The 22957-nt window shown below is 46.7% G+C and overlaps 2 protein-coding genes across 4 annotated transcripts in view; one reads left to right on the forward strand and one right to left on the reverse strand.

The window, feature by feature from the left end:
* The window catches only part of LOC147447135 (putative RNA-dependent RNA polymerase 4), a 132426-nt gene that overhangs the window by 21963 nt on the left and 87506 nt on the right, over positions 1-22957 (forward strand). The gene's annotated exons all lie outside the window — the stretch shown is intronic.
* On the reverse strand, positions 373-2801 carry LOC147447136 (uncharacterized). Its single transcript, XM_086524253.1, has 8 exons — positions 2515-2801; positions 2397-2420; positions 1813-2255; positions 1547-1711; positions 1345-1471; positions 1143-1161; positions 734-860; positions 373-631 (listed from the first exon to the last, which is right to left on the reverse strand). The coding sequence occupies exons 1-8, from the start codon at positions 2767-2769 to the stop codon at positions 373-375; spliced, it is 1419 nt and encodes a 472-aa protein (XP_086380379.1). The 5' UTR covers positions 2770-2801.

Here is a 22957-nt window from a genome sequence, read left to right on the forward strand (position 1 = left end):
GACGTGCGTAACTAATCGAACTAAAAAAAATTAGACGTACGTTGAAGTAACGTACGATGCAAAAAAATAAATCATATATTTTTCAGAGCTTTTACTCTATTATGAGTAACTACTTAGTATTAAGTACATACAACTTAAAGGACATGTCTTACAAGTAAGAACATTAAAGATTTGGCCATGGACATTGGAAACGGCAATGTTCGAAAAAAGATGATCATGATTGCATTTGATTTCATAATTCATTACATAAGTAGAGAGTCGAGGCTCGAGAGATACAAGTGACAAAAAGTAGTACAAAAAAGTAGTGACACGTCACACAACTCATAGTCTCATGGCCCATGGGTGCAAACTTTAAAGCATACAGAGAGAGTTCTAAGTGCTCATATCGCTCTCATCACCGGAGTTGTGGTCCGAGCTTGAGCTAGAGCTTGAGTTAGAGGTAGCTGCATCATCCTCATCACTACTTGCATCAAATGCACTAGATGCAAGACCATAATCTATCTCACTAAGGATGTTGCCCTCATCATCAAACTCTGGCTCTCTAGGATCCGCAGGCCTAGAAATGGACACATTCTCCAAAGTGGTGTCCGCCATAGTAGATCCGCTACCCGAACCTCGCCGCACATAGGACCTGGGTGTCCGTGCCGACGCTCTTTCACTCCCATGAGCAATCGAAGTGGAAGCTCCTCTACCTGTAGTTGCCAAAGCTCGCACAACCACCTTCTTGCGGGACCGTGTGCGAGAGACACGACGATCAATCTCCTCCAACTCCAAGTAGAGGTTTCGAAATATTTGCTCCTCCTCTGGATCGCGATCTTTGTTGAGACTCTTAAGAGTCTCAATGGAGAGCTTGCATTCATCTACATTCACCTATTTGTCATTTACAACATGCAAGAAGATTAATGGAGTTAGCAATTTGGCATGCCAAAAATATGAGCACATGATACATCATACATGTGAAAGCATAAATAAAGAGTATGATGTAGCCAACTCAATTACGTGCCTAGCCATGGGCATCTCATGCATGGACCTCAACATGCGTAAATTGGAGCGACAATAGATAAGCCGCTCCAATTGCTTCGTAGAAAGCTTGTTGCGGATCTTGGTGTGTATAAGAGAATACGCCGACCAATTCCGCTCACATGCACCCGATGAGCAATCCTAGAGCACATAGATGATAGAAGAGAGGCATGAGATTTGAATTGTGGGAATTTTCAATTGAGAGGTGACTTATGTCACATGAATGATGAATGTCAAATGATGACATGATTGAGATTATAAATTTATAATTTATGGTATGGTATTATGTTACTGTATGTATAATTATTAATATATATGATATACCTGTCCAAGAACCCTCAATGCCACCCTTTGAAGGTGAGGCAATTGATGGCCAAAACATTCCCACCAAAAAAGAGGCTTCACTAACGAATCCCTCTTCCAACACACCGAGGAAGCGAATGCCGTGCCTCTTTGGTCTCCATAGTTGATGAGCTCTTGGAGAAACTCTCCATGGTGTTCTTCATTGAGTATCTTTGGAAGGTACTTGTCGCGCTCCTCTTGAAGTGCTTGATCCGCAAAGATGGATGGCTTTTTGAAAGCCGGATGCAAGAGGGCGGCAAAGCCATGGATTGGTCGCCTCATCCAATCCCACCGCTTTTTAACAAGGAAGAGAATGTCATCTCTCTTTGGAGAGTCCTCCAACACATCACTACAAAGAGAGAGAGAAAGATAGTCAAGCATGGGAGGGTAGGACCGTAGATAGAAAAAGACAACTTACAATGTACATAAATCATAAGGTGATATGTTTACCGTGAACCATCGGGTGCTCCATCAAGAATGGTGGATCTCTCAATCTCCTTGTAAGCCTCTTCCATGAAGTGGTAAAGGAGACCTATGGTAGACCCTTCCATGTCGGTCATCCGAAGCACCTTATACAATGGCAATACCACCATGACAAGACCCTTGACCTCTTGCCAAAACTCCTCCTTCAAGCAAAGCCGTTGGATGGCCTTTGCATCTTGTTGGGATGAGTGGGTCTCTTCTTCAATCCATGCTTTGAACTCATCCGAGACCATTGTCTTTTGCAAGTTGGTTTGCACATCATAGAGGCGCTCAAGGAGGAGCCACATAGCGGCAAAGCGTGTTGCGGAAGGCTTCTTCAACTCCAAGCCGGAGTAAGTGCGATATATCGCAAGTACTCTCACCTTTTTGTTGATGAAGTTGACGATGGAGAGGGCTTGGGATAGAATGTCCTTCACCCAAGGTAGGTCGCCAATGTCCTCCAAGAGGAGGTCAATGCAATGTGATGCACATGGAGTCCATACTATGTGTGGATACTCCGTCTCTAGCTTTTTGGCCATGGAAGCACAATTGGAGGCATTGTCGGTGATTACTTGAATGACGTTGCTTGGACCGATCTACATATGGAGAAAGAAGGGAAAGTGAGAAGAGCCAAGGCAAAAGACAAAATTGAAAATAGTAGATACTTGAGAGTGGAATACAAAATTTTACCTCTTTTATGGCTTGACGAATGTGGCGGTAAATGAAGGCACCCGTGACCTTTTTCCCCCTTGCTCCCGCATCAACCGCTCGCAAGAAGTAGGTGCCAAGAGGGCATGAGACAAGGATATTAATGATTCCCCTCTTCTTGCGGTCACTCCATCCATCGGTGAGAATAGAGCAACCATACTTTACCCATCCGGCACGCACGGGGTCAAGAGACTTGTCGATTCGTGCCCTCTCTTCATCAAGCTTTTTGGTGCGCATGTCATGGTATGACACTCCCGTCCACCCTTCACATGGACCAACCACAGCAATAGCCTTCACCATGCGTTTCCAACGATCCGTGCGAAGAATATGAAAAGAGAGGTTGCACTCAATGATGGTGCGTGCAATCTCTATCTCTGCTTGTCGTTGCCTCTCTTTGAGGAAAGACAATGGACCGGAAGTTCCACCCACCGTTTGTGCAAGAGTAGCTTGCTTTGGAGGCCGCCCACCATGACTTCTTTTGCTCTTCTTTGAGACGCTACCACCCTCGGTGGAGGCCATGGTAGCGCCGCCGGATGCAACGGACATTGATGGAGAAGCATCCTCTCCCGAATCGGAGAGATCATGGTCGGGCGGAACCACCTCTTCCGATGCCTTCGCAACCGCCTTGCGCGTATTCAAGGGGAGATACTTTGCTTTGCACTCTTGGAGAATGTCGTCGGGGATATTCGGACAAGGACCCGCTTCCCCTCCCATCTTGGTCAAGTGGATGATAAGGCGGGTGGAGCTTGAGGTCATGGTCTTCGGGCAATATTTGCAATACCATTTGCAAACATTTTGCTTGTTCTTCACCCTTTCAAAGTAGCCGCAATGCTTGTTGAAGGCTTCATGAAGAGCGGGCGGCATTATGGAGAGCTTGAGGGATGGGGAGTGATGAGAGAACTTTAGAGTAATGGAGAGCTTGAAGGAGATGGATGGAGATGAAGGGAGCTTAAGGAATAATGGAGAGCTTGAAGGAGATGAAGAGAGCTTGAAGGATTAATGGAGAGCTTGAAGGAGATGAGGGAGCTTGAAGCCTTGATGGAGTGCCAAAGCTTGAAGCCTTGGCCCTTGATGAATGGAGAGAGCTTGAGGGAGCTTGAGTAGGTAAGGAGATGAATGAGAGAGCTTGAGGGATATATGGAGAAGAAGAGAGGGTGGGCAACCTTATATAGGTTTTGAGGAGAGAGGGAGAAGAGGGTTAAAGAGAGAGCATGCTTCAAAATTCAAATTCCATGTGCCATGGCCATGGCCCATGTGGCTTTGTGTGTGTGTGTGTGGATGTTGTGGGGGGGGGGGGGGGGGGGGGGGGGGGTGGGGTGGGATGGCACATTGGCTTATGATGCCCCAAGGGCCAAGGCTCCAAGGCCCCCAACGTTCAAGTTTTAGCTTTCAAAAACTGCCAGCACGTGGCGCTACAAAACGGCTGTAAAAACAGTCAAAAAAGTCCGCCAACAGTCATTTTTTCCCCCGATCGGACAGAACCCAGACGGAACGGACGGGACGGACGGATCGTTCCGTTCGACGAACGTGGACAACCCTGATTGCCAGAACTCTTTGAAGACAAAGAAAAATCTGAGTCATTCTCGAAATGATCAGGCTTCTTGGATCTGCTTAACATCTCAAAAGGAGACTTCCGGCCCAAATAACCAGGGAAATCAACTGATTTGCTCTTCTTCTTAGAGTGTTTCAAGTCTTTGAGTATCTGGTTTATCGTCTTGTCAAGAGCTCTATCCAACTCTTTCAACGAGTACAATTTCCGCTTTTCTGCACTCGTCTGTCCGTTTAGCTTTCTTCCTGACCTGAGAAGAGAATCAATGACCTCTTGCCATCTCGCGTGAATCTCATCGTTCGGGTAAGTCTTCAGATACTTCACATGTTTCGGGTTGTGGGAGTACTTCATTAATCTTTCCACACACGTGTCAACCTGTAGTTGATGTTTGTACTTCCCTCTGGCAAACTTCCCCTTCGAAAATTTGCCCTATTTTGGATTCTTTTGTTCAATTCCCACGCCGAGTTTCAAGTTTTCTTCGTCCTCCTGTTGAGAGGTGTTATCTTGTCAGATTCTTCGCGAGCACCCATGTGTAGTCTTGGGTTCTTTACGGCTTATGCCCCTTAAGACAGAGCAATGTAGGCGAGAGCTCGTTCGATGCGCGATGGACTAAGGTTAGGAGTTGTTAATAAGTCCGGGGCAGGATGCGTAGATTCCTTGACAAACAAAATCTTGACTGCTGTGTCAGATTCTAGAATTTGTGTGTGGTGTAAAAGGGATCGGATCCTTCATAGAAGAGGAATCTTTCTGAGCTCTGATACCACTGTGAAAAGCTTGGATACTTGAAGCGAGAAATCAGTAGAAACACACGAACAGAAACTGCAAAATCACTTAACTTCACTATAGAGACAGAGAGACTCGACACGGCACGGCACTGACCCCAAAGACTGTTGCCCCTTTTGGTATATCTTTAATATTGCTCACAACAAAGTACAACTCCTGAGGGCATAGTTACATGGGACGGCGGGTCGGGGTCGGGAACGGGGACGGGGACGGGGACAGGGATGGGGACGGGACAACAAAAGTCAAGAAACGGGGACGGGGGTCGGAACGGCAAAAAAAGAAGAAGATTTTTTTTGACATTTTTTGATCTACACACATGCAACACACATAGAGCATCACTTTGACCACAAATTTACACTAATTAGACCAAATAACATGAGTGATATAGACGCAAATGTGCTTATAAAACATCGAGAAATGAGGACCAAAGGGTGGCTTTTATAGCCATTGGGGTGCTTCAAAGTTCAAACATATGGCTATTGGAGAGGAACTAGCCACTAGAAATGATCAATTTTTCAAATTTTTAAAAAAAGTCTCCTGCCGTTCCCTGCCGTCCCCTACCGTCCCCTGCCGTTCCCTGCCGTCCCGGGGACGTTTTGCCTGCGTTCCGGCCTAGCAGCCCTTTTGCCGTCCGTCCCCACCCGTTCCCGCCCGTCCCCGTCCTGGAATCGTGCGTCCCCCGTCCCTAGGGTCCGTCCCCTCCGTCCCTTGTAACTATGCCTGAGGGTCCTCTGCTCTTATATTTTGCGTCCTAATGCTCTACAGAGTCGGAGGTCCAACGACTCTTTTAAACTTACATGGGATGCCTAAAAGCGGAGCCCCTAAAAGCACTTCCCCAAAAGCACTAATCCCCAAAAGCATCCACTCCCAAAGGCTAGCACTACAATCACGAGTGCAATTTGCGAAAATTCGTAGAGCCTGCCAGGTTGCTTTGGTCAACGCCAAATGTGGAACATCCTTATGGTACTACCAGGTCATCATTGGTGGTGCTTGCCATGTCAGCATGTGAACGCGTTTTACGGAAGTCATCCTCAGAGTTCAAGCTTCGATATTTTTAGGGTTAGGCCTCTCGGTCGGTGCTCATAAGTTCTTTAAGTTGGTTGACTCAGTTTCTCGTCCACTTGGCCATTTCTCTTTCGGTTGGGAATGCCACATCTTCACTTTGTGATAGTTAGCACATCTTCTGTTGCACTTTCACATGGTATCCGAGCTTGGGTGTTACAGACTTGGACATCCCAAGTCGGAAATTTGGCATGACAGATGAGAGAATCACTTAAAAATACTTCACAACTTTATCACACTTTCAAAATAGAGTCGACACGACTTGGCGTAGTTCCGTGTCAAGCGGTATTGGCCCGAAAATGTGGCACCTCTTTTGGTATTTATTTTTATATTAATACTTGAGCAAAGTTACAACTCCCAAGGGCCCTCTCTCTCAGTAGCTCGTCAACTAACTGAGGGAAAGAGTGGCCTTGGGTTCATATTTAAAGGTCCTTGGCCATTCAAACTCGAAAGCAATTTACATGAAATGTTGCAAACTCAAAAGCTACTGGCCCAAAAAGCAGCCAATGGAAATCACGGACATCCGTACAGCTTGCCACGTGGCACAACCAACGCAAAACTTGGAGATCCGTATTGTTGCCACGTCATCATGTCAACGCAATTTGTAGAGATCCGTACTGCTGTTCTATGTCAGCAGTTCCATGTCATCAGTTTGTGACATTAGGTCTGATGGTGCCTAATGGATCCAGAGCACAAGGAGGGGCGGATTGGACATATTGAGGTTGACAACTTGTTGAGGATTGGATTTGCTTGGAGCCGGTCCCTCCTCCAAAAGGATTTTTGTATTATAATTCTCTCAATGAGAGCTTTGATTACAATACAAGATTGGTGTAAGGTGCAGCGGAAGTGAATGTTGAACTTTGCTCAAGATGAGTGCTCCGAACTGTGCTCAAGGGTTCCTTTTACTTAGGGAAGGGAGAGCCTTCTGTTCCTTTAGTGAGAGAGTGCAATGGACACAAACAAAGTGGTGAACATTGTGAATGAAGGTGCTGAGACTTAGAGATAGAGAGAGAAGAATACGACACCAGAATGTTGTTAAACTCTCCTCCGAAGGCCCCACTCTCTATGGCGAGAGCGGTCTACTATTGATTGCACAAATCTCTACAATGCTTGGACTTGCCGACGATGTCGACGACGATGAGGACGACGACGAGACGGGCTGAAATCTGAAAACGCTCAGTGCTGAAATCTGCAAATCTTTATCTGCTGAATTGTGACTCTATGTCGATGATGACGACGATGCAACGACGACACGCTGAAAACGCAGATGCTGAAATCTGCGTTTTCCGGGCTGAAATCGTAGACGCTCGTTGATCTGACCGTGCCGCGAGGATCTCTTGCGGGAAGGTGAGATCTACGAGGTTCGGGACTTCTACTGCAGTGTCTTGACAGTGAAAACTGAAAACGCTGATGCTACTTGTGGTTCTGTCGCGGAGGATCTTCAAAACGCTGGGTATGTGCCGATCCAAAAACGCTAGGGCTGAATATTGGTTCTGATGCAAAAACGCTATGGATTTGCTGATGCAAACTGCTAACGCTAGGGCTAATCTGTGATGTTCTGTTGCCAAGTTGTTGCAAATGCAAAAACGCTGGGCTTGTCTGCAATACTGAAAACGCTAGGTCGCTGATGCAGAAAACGCCGAGTGTCCTGCTCCAAAAAGGCTAGTATCCTGTGGGGGTCCTGTTGAGAAGGTGCCTGTTGAACTTGCGGTTCCTGCTGCCTCTTCTCCCAGATTCGCTAGCGCTAGGTTTTCTTATATACTTCACTTGCTCATTTGCCCTACCTAGTTCCCAACAAAAGCCACTTAAAAATAATAAGTGAAAATTGGCTAAAATAGGAAAATAGGTCTATGCACTGTGAAAATGCTCCTGATGGGTTTTGATGGAAATTTGATGATCATGCTGTGTGCAACCAGAGGATATGCATCTACTCCTAAGTGTCTGGACATGCACGGTCTGCGAACAGACTCACAAAAGTGCCAGATCACTTTCTATTCTAGACTGACTGAACCCTTGTTATGAAGTAGCTTGTCCACGTACACATAGGGTTAGATGTGTCACGTGACAATTGGGCTCTTGTGGAGCTTCCTTGAACCCATGAAGTTGGTGAGCTTCACGATTCACATATGGTGTAATCGTCCTTCTCCAACCGTGAAAATCTGAGCGGGGAGAAAGAGCTGCGGGCATGGAGGTAGATGAGGGGGAAGAGAAGTATTTCTTAAGCAATGAAGTAATCTTTTCTAGTATGCTTACTCCATGAGCAAGCTTCTACCATAGCTGGAATAATAGAGAAGAAGAAGAAGAAGAAGAAGAAGAAGAAGGAGAAGACCATGAGCTTACTTGCTTGGATTTGCATCCATAGCCAAGTGCTTGAGCATGGGGACCATCTCTTCCCATGTGAGAGGGAGAGAGAGAGAGTACTTGCTTGGCAACAGTGGACACATGAGAGTGTGAGCGAGAGAGAATGCAAGAAATCCTACGAGCCTCCCCTCTTTTCCCCTTCCTCCACTTGCCAAAAATCCCCAAATGGAATACTAGTTACATGGACCAATGATAAGTGAAGACTTAAGAGTGCAACTAGATACATGATCCAACACGCGCCCCCCTCCCTCGCTCCTTGCTATTCTCAGCCCCTGTCACGTGCACATGGCTATTTGTGCCATATTGCCAGAGCCAGTTTTCCCCTTCTTCTTGGATATGAGTGTCTAGAATCCTAGGAGGATTAGTACCGGAAATTTTGTGAGCTTGTTTGTAGGACTTGCATGTCCGGACAAGTCCATTAGATTAGGTTTCTCCAGTTTTGGGACCCTCTTGCACAAATGGTTTTTATACGCGTTTTGACAGATGTTATTACACTACGGTGGGCATCTGGCATGACGCGCATGTAGTTCTAGGTTAGAGGAATCCAACGACACAAAAGACAGATGGAAAAAACACTCTCAAGCCCCAATAACTCCAGATGGCAAAACTGTTGTGTACAAGACAAGATGGCAAGATGAAATGGGAGAGTACATCCCACCCTCCTAAATATAGGAGAATATGGAGTAGGTAGGGCAGACCAGAAGCCCCAACGACAATGCACAAAGAACCCATGAATGTGGGAAAAAATGGAAAATGACCAGAATAGGTCTGACTGGGCAAAGTGCTGGGCAAAACCCTAAATGTGCCTGAAGATCCTTGTCCAGTAGGTGTACAGGTGGCCAACCCACAACCAAGGGTTAGTGCACGTGATGTGTGTGAAGCCTGTAGGCAGGGTGCGAAGCATCTGGAGACGAAGAATCTAACACCTCCCCTCAACGACAGATGCGGAGTCGCTGAGGAAGAAGATGCAACACGCCTGGCAAATCTGGAGTGTGAAAAGAAGAAGCGCAAGCCAAACAAAGAACGACGAACCGTCCAGCACCAATGTGATGATGACTGAAGCTTGGTTAGGCTGATCAAGTCGCACAAGGAAGCTGATGGAGAGGCTAACAACAGAACAAGTCATTGAAGAGGATATATATGAGGGAAAGATAGAAGACGAGCAGGGAGCTCATCAGTGGAGGTCAGCAGAAGAGAGAGAGACGGCAGAGAGAGAACCCCCTTTGAAGCAGAGCACTCTTACACAAAATGATAGAAGGCCAAGGTGGTAAACCGGCAAACTCTGAGCCAAAAAGTGATCTCGATCATAAGAGGGAAGAAGGAGGTGGATGAAACTTAGAGGGTGAAGCCATCGGCATGTGAAGGGCTAGAGATGGCAGTGGTAGACGTCTATCGAGAAGCCGCCCCATTCTCAAGATCTGAATCCTTCTTGCGGTCCCGCCGTCGTTTATAACATTTTGTTGCAAAATGACCTTTCTTTCCATGATAGGTACAAGTAATTTCAGGGCGAGAAGGTGTACAACTAGGTCCAGACTGTCCGAGAGCACTACCACCCCTACTGGATGTAGAGACCAATGCAGTAGCACCCGCAGAGGCGTGTGAGGTGGCTCTGTCCTGAATGCGCGAAGCTATTTGCTGCACAGCGGGTAAGATCTCCTCCCAAGTGATAGGAGTAGTGCGCGTGGAGGTAGTAAGTGACCGAAACAAGGAATCATAGGTGTCGGGAAGCTTGAGCAGCAACTGAGTTGCCATGCCATTGAGAGATCCGGTGTCCACAAGCTGCTAGCTCATCACGGAGCAGAAGCATGCGAGATATGAAGTCCTGGATAGTCCGAAATGATGAGACCTGTAAGTCCATCAAAGTCTTCTCCAGAGCGAGGATCCTTCCGGGTGTCTTTGCCTCGTACATGTTGCAAAGGAAACCCCATACCTCATGTGCAGTGGTGTGAGAGCGTAAAGACGTCAACACGCTATCTGCACAGTTGATGAGTAAGAAAGAGTAAACTGTGCCATGGTTCAGATTCCATTGATCCACCATAGCCTGTGTAACCACAATACCTGATCCGCCAGAAGGCAGTACCATGAGAAGAAGTAGATGAGGAGCCAGCACATGTAACTACAGAAGGAGTGGTAGCTGATTATGTTGATGTAGGAGCACCAGATGCAGGAGCAAGGCCGGGACACACGGCATTGCAGGATCGGTAACCAGTCCCAAAGGTCAAACTGCATAAGCATCACCATGATCTTTATCTTCCAGACCACAAAGTTGGAGCCGACAAGCTTTTCGTTGGGAGGAAAGATGGGCATGGCTGGGAGTGTTGCCATAGATACAAACAAAAAATCAGTAGAGAAGTCTCGTGTGTAAAATCAGAAGCCAAGGTGAGGATAGGATCAGAGAACGATGCTGGATAGAACGCCAGAAGACCGCGAAGTAGGGGATACATGACGGGAGAGGCAAGGGAAACCCGAACAAGGGATGCCGATGAAGCAAAGTCAGCAAAAGGGAGCTCGAAACACCACGAGAACGCAGGGGTTTGAGCAAAAAACGCCAAGTGATGAACACCGGATGCCGAGAAGGTAAGGTGAGGGCTGTAAATGCACCAAAGTAGGCTGAAAATCTGCAGGTTAGTGATGGGAAATCGCGGGCAATAGTCACTATTGATCAGCTTCCAAGTGGAAGACCAAGGGGCAAGGAGCGGAGCTCTGGCTGTCCAAGATCGCCAAGTAGAGGCTGAAATGAAAAAAACGATGGTCAAGCTGCTGTTGTTCTGCCCAAAAACGCTAGGAATGCTGGCTGCTGTCTTGCCCAAAAACGCTAGGGATTAGGGCTGAAAAACGCAGATCGATGGGCTGCCTTCTTGCAAAAAAGGCAAGACCAGAAGCTGGCTGAAAAACACTGATGCAAGGGATAGGCAGAAGGTGGCGATCAGTTAGAGGGCGCTAGCAGAGGGTGTAGAAGATGATGCTCGCCACCAAAATTGCTAGGGCTGCCAACAAAAACGCTGGATCCCAAAAAACAATGATGGGGAAGAAGCACTTCTTCGTGATGGAAATCTCCGCAGTGTCCTCCCAAGGGATGGCGATGGTTGATCCAAGCCTAGAGCTCTGATACCATGTCAGAGTGAGCAGCGGAAGAGAGAGAGAGAGAGAGAGAGAGAGAGAGAGAGAGAGAGAGAGAGAGAGAGAGAGAGAGAGAGAGAGAGAGAGAGAAATGGAAAAAAGGCTGGCAAGCCCCAATAACTATAGATGGCAAAATTGCTGTGTACAAGACAAGATGGCAAGATGAAATGGGAGAGTGCATCCCCCCCTCCTATATATAGGAGAATAGGGAGTAGGTAGGGCAGATCAGAAGCCCCAACGACAATGCACAAAGAACCCATGAATGTGGAGAAAATGGAAAAGGACCAGAATAGGTCCGGCCAAGCAAAGTGCTGGCAAAACCCTAAATGTGCCTAAAGATCCCTGTCTAGAAGGTGTACAGGTGGCCAACCCACAACCAAGGGCCAATGCACGTGATGTGTGTGAAGCTTGTAGCAAGGTTGGATCAAAACGTACGTTCTGATCCGTTCCGTACCGTACGGACGTTATGTACAGATCCGTACCGTACGGAACGATCAGTACGCCTTTTTTTTTTTTGGGTTGGGTGTGTGGGAAGCCCGTACAATACTTATTTTAAATAAAAATCCAAATCTCTTGCAATAGTTACACAGTATATTGTTGTCTTGTAAAACGTGTCTTTGAATGTCTCTATAAGTTGTTGGCTTCTCTCTTGTTTTTTATTGGAAATGTCCTAGAAAATTTAGTACTTTGCGGTTTTTTTACAAGAGTATGTATTTTTACGTACGTAAATTTTTTTCCTGTACGGAACAATGTACAGTACGTATGTACATATGCGCCACGTACAGTACGTTTGGTACCACCTTGGCTTGTAGGCAGGGTGCGAAGCATCTGGAGATGAAGAATCTAACAAGTTTCCCCCAGATTGACACCCCCTAGCCTAACTTATTAATAAATCAATTTATTAATTTATTTGTTGGGTGTGGTAGACGGATTGCCCTACCTCAACCTAAATAAATTCATAAGGTAAATTCCTAACCTATAAAAGGAGCAGCTTGCCCAATGTTTTCAGTCAGATTACAAAGCGCTAGAGGAGCATGCAGCCCATCGTTTTCTAGCAGAAGGAGCTAGTGTTTTCAGTTTTCAGCCCTAGCGCTGCTTCCTCCCCCACAGATCAACCAGCATTTTCAGTTTTCAGCACTTCCGTTGCTGGAAGTGTGCGAGATCTGCAAGTGCTGGCCGTTCCAGATGCGGTCTAGTACTTCGGCAGCCCATTGAGCCTCCTCTCGGCCATTCCCTCGCCGTCATCGATGTCACAAAAATACGGAAGCGTAAACTGACTTTTAATTGTACTTCAAATACTCAAGAGAATTAGAGAGAGAGAGAAAGCTTGACACTTCATTGGGGACCAGAAGATGGGCTGGTCCCCCCCATAAAGAGATTATCTTTATTACTAAGGGAGAATCTTTACAAGCACAAGAACGGGGCAATAGCGCGTCCTCTATTCTTTCTTTTCTGCTTCTGACTGAGAGAGTGCGAAAGCTACTCTCTGAATACTGAGAGGATTTTCCCTCTGCTATGAGATTTTGGGAAGCTCTCGAAAACGAGAGTCTATCTTCCACAAAACTCAACTGAAGCTCTCGAAAATGAGAGTACCTTCCGCTAACTGAGTCCCTTTATGCATAATTATTCCTGCAACAAAAACAAGGGAGAAACACGCAAAATGCACGCACACATGCTTGCTGTAATTTTCTGCACACAACCTGAAAATGTTACGTGAGCACCTTCCAAAGCTGAAATAGAGACCTTTTTCGCGATGGAATTTCACGGAACTTTGTGTACACGTAGTGTAGGTAAAGAAGAACTAGATTCTATATGTATTATGCTGAAATTCACCCTAAAGGAGGTGATTAAGGGCTGAAAACAGAGAATATACAGCCACCACACTCTATGAAGAGAGTGCCTATTGCAACTTCTCGCGATGAAACTTCACCAAAAACTGGCTATGGCTATGAGAACCCTTGTTCTAGACAATGGGAGCACGAGGCCACCACATATGTCGCAAGGGGCTGCTCTCAAGCTTCCATGGAGGGCTCCAATGTGTAGAGCATACTCACAATAGGGGGGGTAGGAGCACTATGAACACTAAAAATGTGGGAGGGGGGGCTCCTAAATAGCCATCAGGAAGAGGGGGCGCTAGGAAGAGAGAGAGGGTGAGAGTGAGTGAGAGAGAGTTAGTTTGCATTGGTAAGTGTGCCACTTGACACACTTACTTAATAACTTAAAAAACCCTTAAACTTTCACTTTTAAAAATCCCTAGGCTATTAATGAAATGTGCAAATTAACTCACAACTGCACACACAGATGCTACTAATGAAATTGTTAGTTGCTCCCCAACGCAATGCCGTACCGACACTGCTCTGGCATTACCTGTTCGCACTTGTCCGGTCATTTGGTCTGGCATAGACAATTTAAAAATACATTAACTGACTTATCCTAAGGCCGTAAAATGATTCAGGCCTTAGGGTTATTATTCTAAGGACCCCATCTCATTCCTCTGCTTGCACTAGCGCGCACAATTTTTTGAGCCTGAAATCTGAGGCTACTATCTACCTCTTCATTGAAGACCCGATTTCCCAATCACTAGGGCTTCAGGGTATTTTTCTGCTAGGGTCTCCCTGAGGTGCTCTGGCCCAAACTTGGGCGCACCTGAGGCCCCAGAAACTGCTAGATCTATTCTGATGTGCACACAACTAATTAGATAATACTTTTCTCGTAAATAAATAAATTAATTACAAAGTCTGACATAGTTACAATCGAAATCTGCGTTTTCAGCCCTGCTCTACGCACGAGATCTGTTGCGCTTCACGTTGCAGATGTGCATTTTTGTAGCCATCTTTCAGCCCTTCATTCCTCACATCGGGAGCGCAATTCAGCCCCAAATCTACCATTCGGTGGCCATCGGCAATCCCACTTCGAGAAGGATCCAAAGGTGCATCAAATCAGCCCCGGAGGTGCCTTGTCTTGAGGAGTTACCGCGGCGACAGTCATCATTCGAGTCAGTAGAGTCTGCACTTGAGGTATTGTATGCATTTACTTTCCAGTTAGGCAATCTAAAGCAAATACCACATTGGCAACGATGTAGGGGGCCTTGAGAGGGTTGGTAGGGAGTCGGAGGGACCCCATCGGGTGTCATTCTCCTCCTCTCTTTTTCTCTCTCTATACACATCTCTACTACACTCTCATTCCCTCTCTTTAGGGAAAGGTAAAAGGTCAAACCCTCACTCATGCTGTCAGGCATCTCACCGGTGTGCAATATGTGCTGGGAGTTGCTACATAGATTGGAACCAAGTAGCTTCCAGTACTCCAAGAAAAAGCTGGGAGTCAAACCATCCTCCCTTGGGCAGCTACCTGGGGAAGTGTCCTGAGGGCCTCATGGAGCTCCTCTAGTTGGAGAGGCATCTCTAGTCTCTTAACGCATCTCCTCATTAACTAGGCAAGGGTGCTCATGTCCTTAAACCTGCTCTCTGCATGCATCGTGGCGCTTTGACTCTGGCTCAACTGAAAGCAACTCATGGTAAAAGTCAGTAGCAACTGTATGCATATCCTTAGGCTCTGAAGCAACTGACCAATCCGGTCTCCTCAACTGGCTAACTCTAGTGTGCGCATGACGGGGCCCCATAGTCTCAAAGAACTCACCAATAACTCTGTTGCCCACCTAGGTCCACTGAGATGCGTGTCGATGAAAAGCAAACTCATGACGCCGCTTCTCAATGGTGGTCAGCTCTTGTCGAGCCTGCTCCATCTGCTCCTCTAACCAAGGATTGTCAGGGTGGCACTCTTGCATCCGCTGTAAGGAAGCAATGCCTCATCTGATCCACTTCTCCTCCTCCTTGGCTGCAACCAAACAAGCTGCAGACTCCTGAAGGAAGAAGCGACTAAGCTTTGCTAGCAGGGGTACCCGAAGTGCCCAAACTTCTGTCCAAAGCGCCATCACCTGCTCTTTGAGCCTTGTATCTAGCAAAATCCTCTAGGGGATGTGCAGCATCGCACGCCCACTCCTCTCTCTGTCACTCACAGTAAGAACCATTGGCGCATGATTTGAGAAAGAAGTCCCTGCCAGAATGCAAACAGATCCTCCTATGTCACAAATGCGATCGCTTGCGTAGAAGCGATCTACCCGAGATAGATTCACTCTTGCACAAAGCTTGCATGCTGCAAAACGTTTGAAATCCTCAAGGTCATATATAACCGCTCCCAAGCTGCCAACTGAGCCCCGTGCACAGTAGCATGGCTACCTCCAATCTTATCTGAGGGGTCCTCCAACATGTTGAAGTCTCCCCTTGCATGCGGCAAAGACTGTACAATATGCGACCAAAACATAGCTCATGCACTTGCCACATTGGGCGCATAGATGTTCAGGAAGCACGTGAGGCAACCATGAACCTGCACAGTAAACCACTGGGCCTTGCGTGGCACAATAATATCTCTGCCCACAATTGCTTGCTTCCATGAGTCCGCAATAGTCATACATACAAGCCTCCAAGCCCAAAAGCAGTTGACCAAAATGTCTCATAGCAGTAGCACAAAATCTGACCACATTGCCGAATGCAGCTCTCACAAAGATGGTGCTCCTCAAGCATAAGAATACCAATCATACCACCCACAAGGCATGTCTGACTCTCGTGATGTAAGTGGCCCTTCTGGCGCTGAAACTGGGGCCCACCTAAACCCTGCAAATTCCATGAGACAATCCGCATGGGATCAGTTAGAAAAGACCGATGCTGCAACAACAACTAACCCCGCTATGTTCGAGGCCGTGGTTTGGATGGAGAGTAATCCGCATCTAGCGACCTCTAGATAGACGCGTCTGAAGTGATTGTTCCACTTAGGCCCAAGCGGATCGTGTAGTCCGTAGGGCTACATCTTTTGTCCAAGAATCCTCATGTACAAATACATAGCAAGGAGGGCTCTGAGTGTTAGCCAAAATGTGAACCACAAGGTGTCTACATCCTATTGCCTCCGATGGCGTCACATTGAACTTGGCTAGAGGCCAAAGTGTTTGTATCAAATCTGTCACCACCAGGTCCCCTATAGCTTGGACCTGTAGCCAGTGAAGAACTGTGTGCAAGGTCCACTCTGTGTGATCCTTGCCACACAACGAAAAGGAGAAACCTACCGCTGTATCCAAAGCCTTGGTGCCTCTGGTTGCTAGGAAGAGGACGTGAACTCGGAAGCAAGCTGCCTCAAGGTCGGGAGAAGGGTCGGGTGAAGCTGTAGTCAAGAAATCCCACCGTCCGCCAATGTTCACTCCACCATTGGGGTGAAACAGGGATGCCCACCATACCCCACTGTTATTGGCATGTATGTGGATCAGGCTTCAAACTACAGAGAGAGGGAGGGTGACAGAGGAGCGTAGTTGACAGGGACATAGATACCCCTATTGTTGCCTGCAGATGATATTGTGCTTATTTCATATTCACCCAAGGGGATGCAACACTATCTTGATGCTTTACACACATTTGCGCAGGATAGTGGTATGTTTGTTGACCTTGGGAAGACCAAGGCTATGGTATTCAATATTACAATGCAATGGGTTAGGCAATCAACACCCAGTTTTACTCTTGGACAAGACTGAGTGGAGTATACGAATATGTTCACTTACCTTGGGGATGGTTTATAGTGGTCCATGTGGAGAGTGGCAAAGACTAGATTGACTAGAGCATACGTAGCTTTGGAGGTAGGAGTGGGGACGGGGGATGGGGCTCAAATGGATTTTTAGTCTAAAACAGAGGGCGGGACGGCAAGTGGGGACGGGAAGCCCAAAAATGGGCGTCCCATGTGACTATGGTTTGGAAAGGATGCGTTCATAGGTTTAATTCCAGGAGTCTCACACCAAGCTATGGCTTATTGATACTCTAGTTGCATCAGCCATGCTATATGGAGTGCATATATGGGCCCCTTAGTAGATCATCATAGTTGTTAGCATGGACGTACAGATGGGTGGTGAGACATGGAGAGGCTACTTATCTCCATGATCTCTAGGATGATTCTCACAAGCTTGGACACTCCAAACGAGAAATCAATAGCAACACACGAACAAAAACTGCAAAATTACTGAACTTACACACACACACACACACACACACACACTTAAGTATGAATACAGTAGCCTATCAATGTTCTAAAACTCCCCCCTAAAACATCAAACGGCATTGATCTTCTCCACCCTACGTGGGATACACTACCTTAGTTGGTGGGTGCCTTTGGGGCTTAATCCTCACAAACCCCCCCCCCCCCCCCCCCCCCCCCCCCCCCCCCCCCCTTATCAAAGCATGATTCTTTTTCTAGCTAACCTATGCTTGGGAATTATGCCGTGTTTACTCTGGTATCACTCCCCACTCTATGCCGTGTTTACCTTGGCATCACTCCCCACTCCCCTCTTTGTTTTCGTTTTCTTCAGACACACCTAACCTAACAAAACTATTGGATTAACCATGGCGGCTGCCGTTGGATAGTGTACTCCTTGGATGATGACAGATCAAAGACGATTCACCTAGATTGTGGCTCCTCAGAACGTGTACCAAACTGGGTATTTAAAACCACGTGAGGGTTGCTATATGCCCCTCACTTAGCCTTGGCTCTTGCGTTCCCTGTGTGTAGTTTGTTGAGGGCCTGAACATTTGCTTACTGTGTGGCTACGGAGATGGTTGAACATAAGGAGGCTTCATAGGTTGGTACTAAGGATGAAAAATACGTTTTTACTACTGTATTCTTTACAATATACATATGTATATATATATATGTATGTATATATATATATGTATATATATATATATATATATATATATATATATATATATATATATATATATATATATATATATATATATATATATATATATATAGATAGATAACTATATATATATACATATATCATAGCCTTACCCTTAGATTCATTGGAAGAATTGTTTGATGAGAGACTGTTGGAAGATTGGTTAGAAGAGTTATCATTCTTACCATTCTTACCGTTTTGAGGGTTCTGAGAAGTCTGCGACGTACTTATGGAAGTCTTGTTCTCCTTAGGCTTTCCCTTGTTGTGATTCATCTCTTGTGCGAGAGCAATCGCTACCGCCTTGTTAAGATCGATTGGATCGAGTACCTCGACATCGTACTTCATATACTCGTCCAATCCATAGAGAAAAGCCTCTTTGCGCTCATCATCCGACATGCGTAGTTGGGTACCTAGCTGTAAAACACGATTAGAAAAAGACATAACCGGCATACCATTTTGCTTGAGAGCACGCCAATCGTCCTTCAATCGTGCGAGGTATTGAGGTGGCATAAACCGCGCCTTGAGCTTGTCTTGGAATCAGCCCAACTAAAAGAGAGGGGCGTGAAATTGTCGGCTGCCTCTAGGTGCACGGCTAGCTGTGCCTCTTGCCATGCATGGTACCAATTGATGGCATCACCGGCAAGGTACATAGCTGTCGTCAAAACTTTGCTATTTCCTGTTTTCTTAGTTGTCCCAAAATAAGAATGAAATTGATGCAATCAAGAATGAAGAACTGTAGCATCCATCTTACCGTCATACTTATTGAAAGTCAACTTTTCTGTAACTGGATGGTTGGAATCCGCATCGTGGCTTGCGCCACTTGACGAACTTCCACGATCTTTGGGTGGTTCGGTCTTCGAGGCTAGGACATGGGAAATAAATTCTTGATTACGAATCTCCCTTTGAGCTTCTCGCTCGGCGTCCCTTTGTGCTTCGCGTTCTTTTCGTTCAGCGCGCTCGCATTTGAGAGCAAGTCGATTTTCTTCTTGTTGTGCGACCAATCTTGCGTTTCTTTCGTCGCGCTCGCGTTCTAAAGCAAGGCGCTTGTCTTCCTGTCTATCCATCATGGCCATCATTTGCTTCATCATTGCCTCCATAGGGTCTGGCGTAGATGGCGAAGGGGGAGGGTTGGAAAAATCTCCTGGTGGGGAAAATCCTTCGTCGCCTCTCTCATGCTCATCACCTGAATGCGAAGTATCCATTCCGCTTCGGGTGACGACCATGCACTATGATCTTGGGTTCTTATGTTCGCGAGGAACTTGGGTTCTTGAGGGTCTTGAGGTTCTTGAGGTCCTTGATTCGTGAGAATCTTGGGTTCTTGAGGTTCTTGAGGGTCTCGGGTTCTTGGGCTTCTTGAGGTTTTCTTTCGCTTGCAAATCGCGTTGGAGAAGGATCTTCTCTTCACCGGAGTTCTACCCTTTTCTACGGGCGCACCCCTTGGCGGCCTTGCGCTCACACCAAAATTGCTTTTTCCCACCTCACGTCGATTGGCCGGCCGCTAACTGCACGGTCCGCTCTCAATGAGTGAAAAGAGACACAAGGGGAGGTTGGACAAGCCCTTCTTTCTTGGGATTCCTGTCACTCTTCAACAAAACACGATTAGGAATCGCCACGCCCAAGTAAACTTGGGTTCGTGCGATCGCAACAAGCGAAAAAAATTCTTGTGGTTCTTTCCTTGAGTAATGCAGAACACTTCCAAAGCTCTGATACCAATGTAAGGTGCAGCGGAATGAATGTTGTATTTTCTCAAGATTAGTGATCTTTGTTGCTCAAGGTTCCTTTTAGTTCTTAGGGAAAGAGAGAGCTTTCCGTCTTGTAGAGTGCTGTGGTCACGAACAAAGTGAGTGGATATTGTGCGTGCAAGTGAATGCGATTGAGAGGAGAGAGAAGAGATACGACACCTGAGAGGTTGTAAAACCCTCCTCCGAAGGCCCCACTCTCGTCAGCGAGAGTGGTCTACTTTGATTGCACAAATGTGTACAATACGAATGCAATGGACTGATGCAACTTGGACTATGCCGATGACGACGACGGTGGTGACGACGACGACTTGATGGCTGAAATGTGGGATCTTCTAATCGCTGAATTCGGGGACTGTTTCGGTGGCTGAAAATGACTGTTTTGGCTGTGTTTTTATGGCTGAAAATGGGGGATCATCTGCAACCGTCTTGGGATGGTTCTGCTACTGAGTCACAGGCTGAAAACCTGCGTTTTCTTCAAGGCTGAACTGCAGATTCCCTAGCGTTGCTAGATGGGGCTGTAAACGCTGGAGAAGCTGAAGGTTGGGCTGGGGTTTTTGCATGAAAAACGCTGGCTGATTTGGTGCTTTTCTGCAAATGAAAAACGCTGGCTGAAATAGCACTGTAGGGCGATCATGCAAGGGGGGACAATGGGCCAGAAGGTAGAAGCTTCCAGGCGATGCTGATGCTGTGGAAAAACGCCAAGGCTAGGCAAGGATGGCGATGGATGTTGATGGTGGGGGGTACTGTTGAGAAGTTGCTTGTTGAGCGGGAAGCTCCTGTTGCCTCTTCTGCCAGAAAGTGCTAACTTGGGTTTGCTTATATATTAACTTAGCAAAATTGCCCTACCTACTTTTGTTGGAAAGTCACTTAAAAATAATAAGTGAAAATAACCAAAAATAGGAAAATAGGCTAAATGCACTGGAAAATTCCCCTAACTAATGCTAATGGATTTTGATGGGAATTGCGATGATCATGCTGTGTGCAACCGGAGGATATGCATCTATACTAAGTGACTGGGCATGTGCCATGCACGGTCTACGAATAGACCCACAAAAGTGCCAGATCACTGCTAATCTAGACTTGACTGGCACATGCACGGTCTACGAGTAGACCCACAAAAGTGCCAGATCACTGCTAATCTAGACTTGACCGGACTGACTGAACCCTGCTGTGGTATAGCTTGTCCACGGACACATAGGGTTGGGAGGTGTCACGTGACATCTCGCACCGTCATGATGAGCGCTTTTCCAGAACCACTACTTTCTCTCCTCTATAAAAGGAGATTTTCCCCTTTTCTCTTGCTGCCCTGATCTCTGGCATCAACTCTTGCATGTGTGCCACTTGTGCCAATGTAAGGTCATCTCCCAGGAAAATACCGGTTTTCTTAAGAGTTGGCCTCTTCTTTAGAAATTCTTTCCTTATTTCTATATTCGGGAAGCGGAGAATAAGTGCCCTATCTTTTACGTTACCCTTCTTGTCGATTCCTTTCTTGCCCACTCTTCATGCACTTGTGTGAGTAGGCTCTCTGATGCCCATGCGTTGTAGCAGTTCCCTCACTTCTTCATCTACATTCTCCTTGTCTTTGACTCCTGTGACCCGCACATGCAGAGCCCGATTCTTCCTTTCTGCTCTTCCTCAATGGTCATATTAATAATGGTGGAGGTAGGTGTGGTCTCAGGCATCTGCCCTTCCCATTCTTTGCATCCTCAATCCATTTCTCTGCTTCATTAACCTTTTCTTGTGTTGTAACAAGACGTTCCGCCCATGAAGATGCCGTTTTTGATTTCTGTTCATCTCCTTCTCGTAGAGCTTTCATCTGATCCTTCATGTCCTCGAGCTCCTTCAGCACCGAAGGTTGGTCGTCTCCCTTCTCCTTAGTTGCAGATTTGCAAGCCGCAAGTTCTCCTCTTAGCTCCTCGATTATTGCATCTTTTCCCCCCATGTGCTTTTCCATATTTGTTCTCCATGCTTCAAAACTTGCTACTGCCTCATCGAGTTTCTTTTGCATAACGCATTCTGTTACATTTACTTCGGCCTTGATTAGGTTTCGTAATTCCGTTTTCACGATCTGTATTTCCTCATTCTGTACCCCCCGGATCTCTCTCCTTAGTTCTCTCATCATGTCTCCATACATGGAGTTCCTGTAGCTCTCAGCGTTCGCGTGCATTTCCTTCCTGATGTCATCCCTCATATAGTTTAGCTCTGATTTGAGCATCACCTGGACCTTCTCCATCAGTAGCTCATCATGTATCCTTGAGGTTTTCCCAACTCGTAAGGACCCTGGTGATAGCACAGTATCTTTGTTTCTCTGTTTGAAAGTAGTCGTCATTTTTTTTTTGGGGTGGTGTAGCTATCTACACCCAGCCCTTCCCCTTCGGTAGGCGGATCCATCGAACCCGCCCCACAAATGTGGGATAGGGTACTAGGGTGAGGGACTGAGAATAAGGCAAACTTAAGAGTTTATTTTTTTAAAGCTTAAAAACCTTTAAAATTTAACGGAGGAGATGGGAAGTCCTTCTACGCGTAGGTAAAGGAGGGGTGCCGGGGACTTGCTACGCGTAGGAGTCCTTCTACGCGTAGAAGGAGAGGGCTTGTGTGCGAACAGGTTGCGCGCTGGGCTGGTACGCACAGACGCAGGCTTAGGCCTTAGGGTTACGCCTCCTATAGCACAGGCTTCGAGTGCATTCAGCAGGCCTCCCACTCAGTTGGGGGCTGCTTTCGGATATCACAGACAGCGCCTTGAAGGGGGCTATGTTCAACACACACAGGTACAGAGCATGGGGCAGCCTACAGAGGGGTTGTGCCCTTATCACCACAGGTTGCGAACGCAGGCAGTAAGCAGACCCTTTTGTGAGGGCTGCGCGCATATGAGGATCAGAGATGTCTTGGGCTATATCTACTTGAGTTACACAGGCATAGAGAAACTTTACTGAGGAGAGCTGAAGAGCGACAACCCCAGAGACAGATCACAGATTTCTTTACACTAGATATTGTACACCTAGAAGAACAGACAGAGGAGCAGCCAACAGTGGAGAG

The sequence above is a fragment of the Adiantum capillus-veneris genome, chromosome 11, assembly GCF_014529385.1.
Source record: "Adiantum capillus-veneris isolate H3 chromosome 11, ASM1452938v2, whole genome shotgun sequence".
Taxonomy (NCBI): domain Eukaryota; kingdom Viridiplantae; phylum Streptophyta; class Polypodiopsida; order Polypodiales; family Pteridaceae; genus Adiantum; species Adiantum capillus-veneris.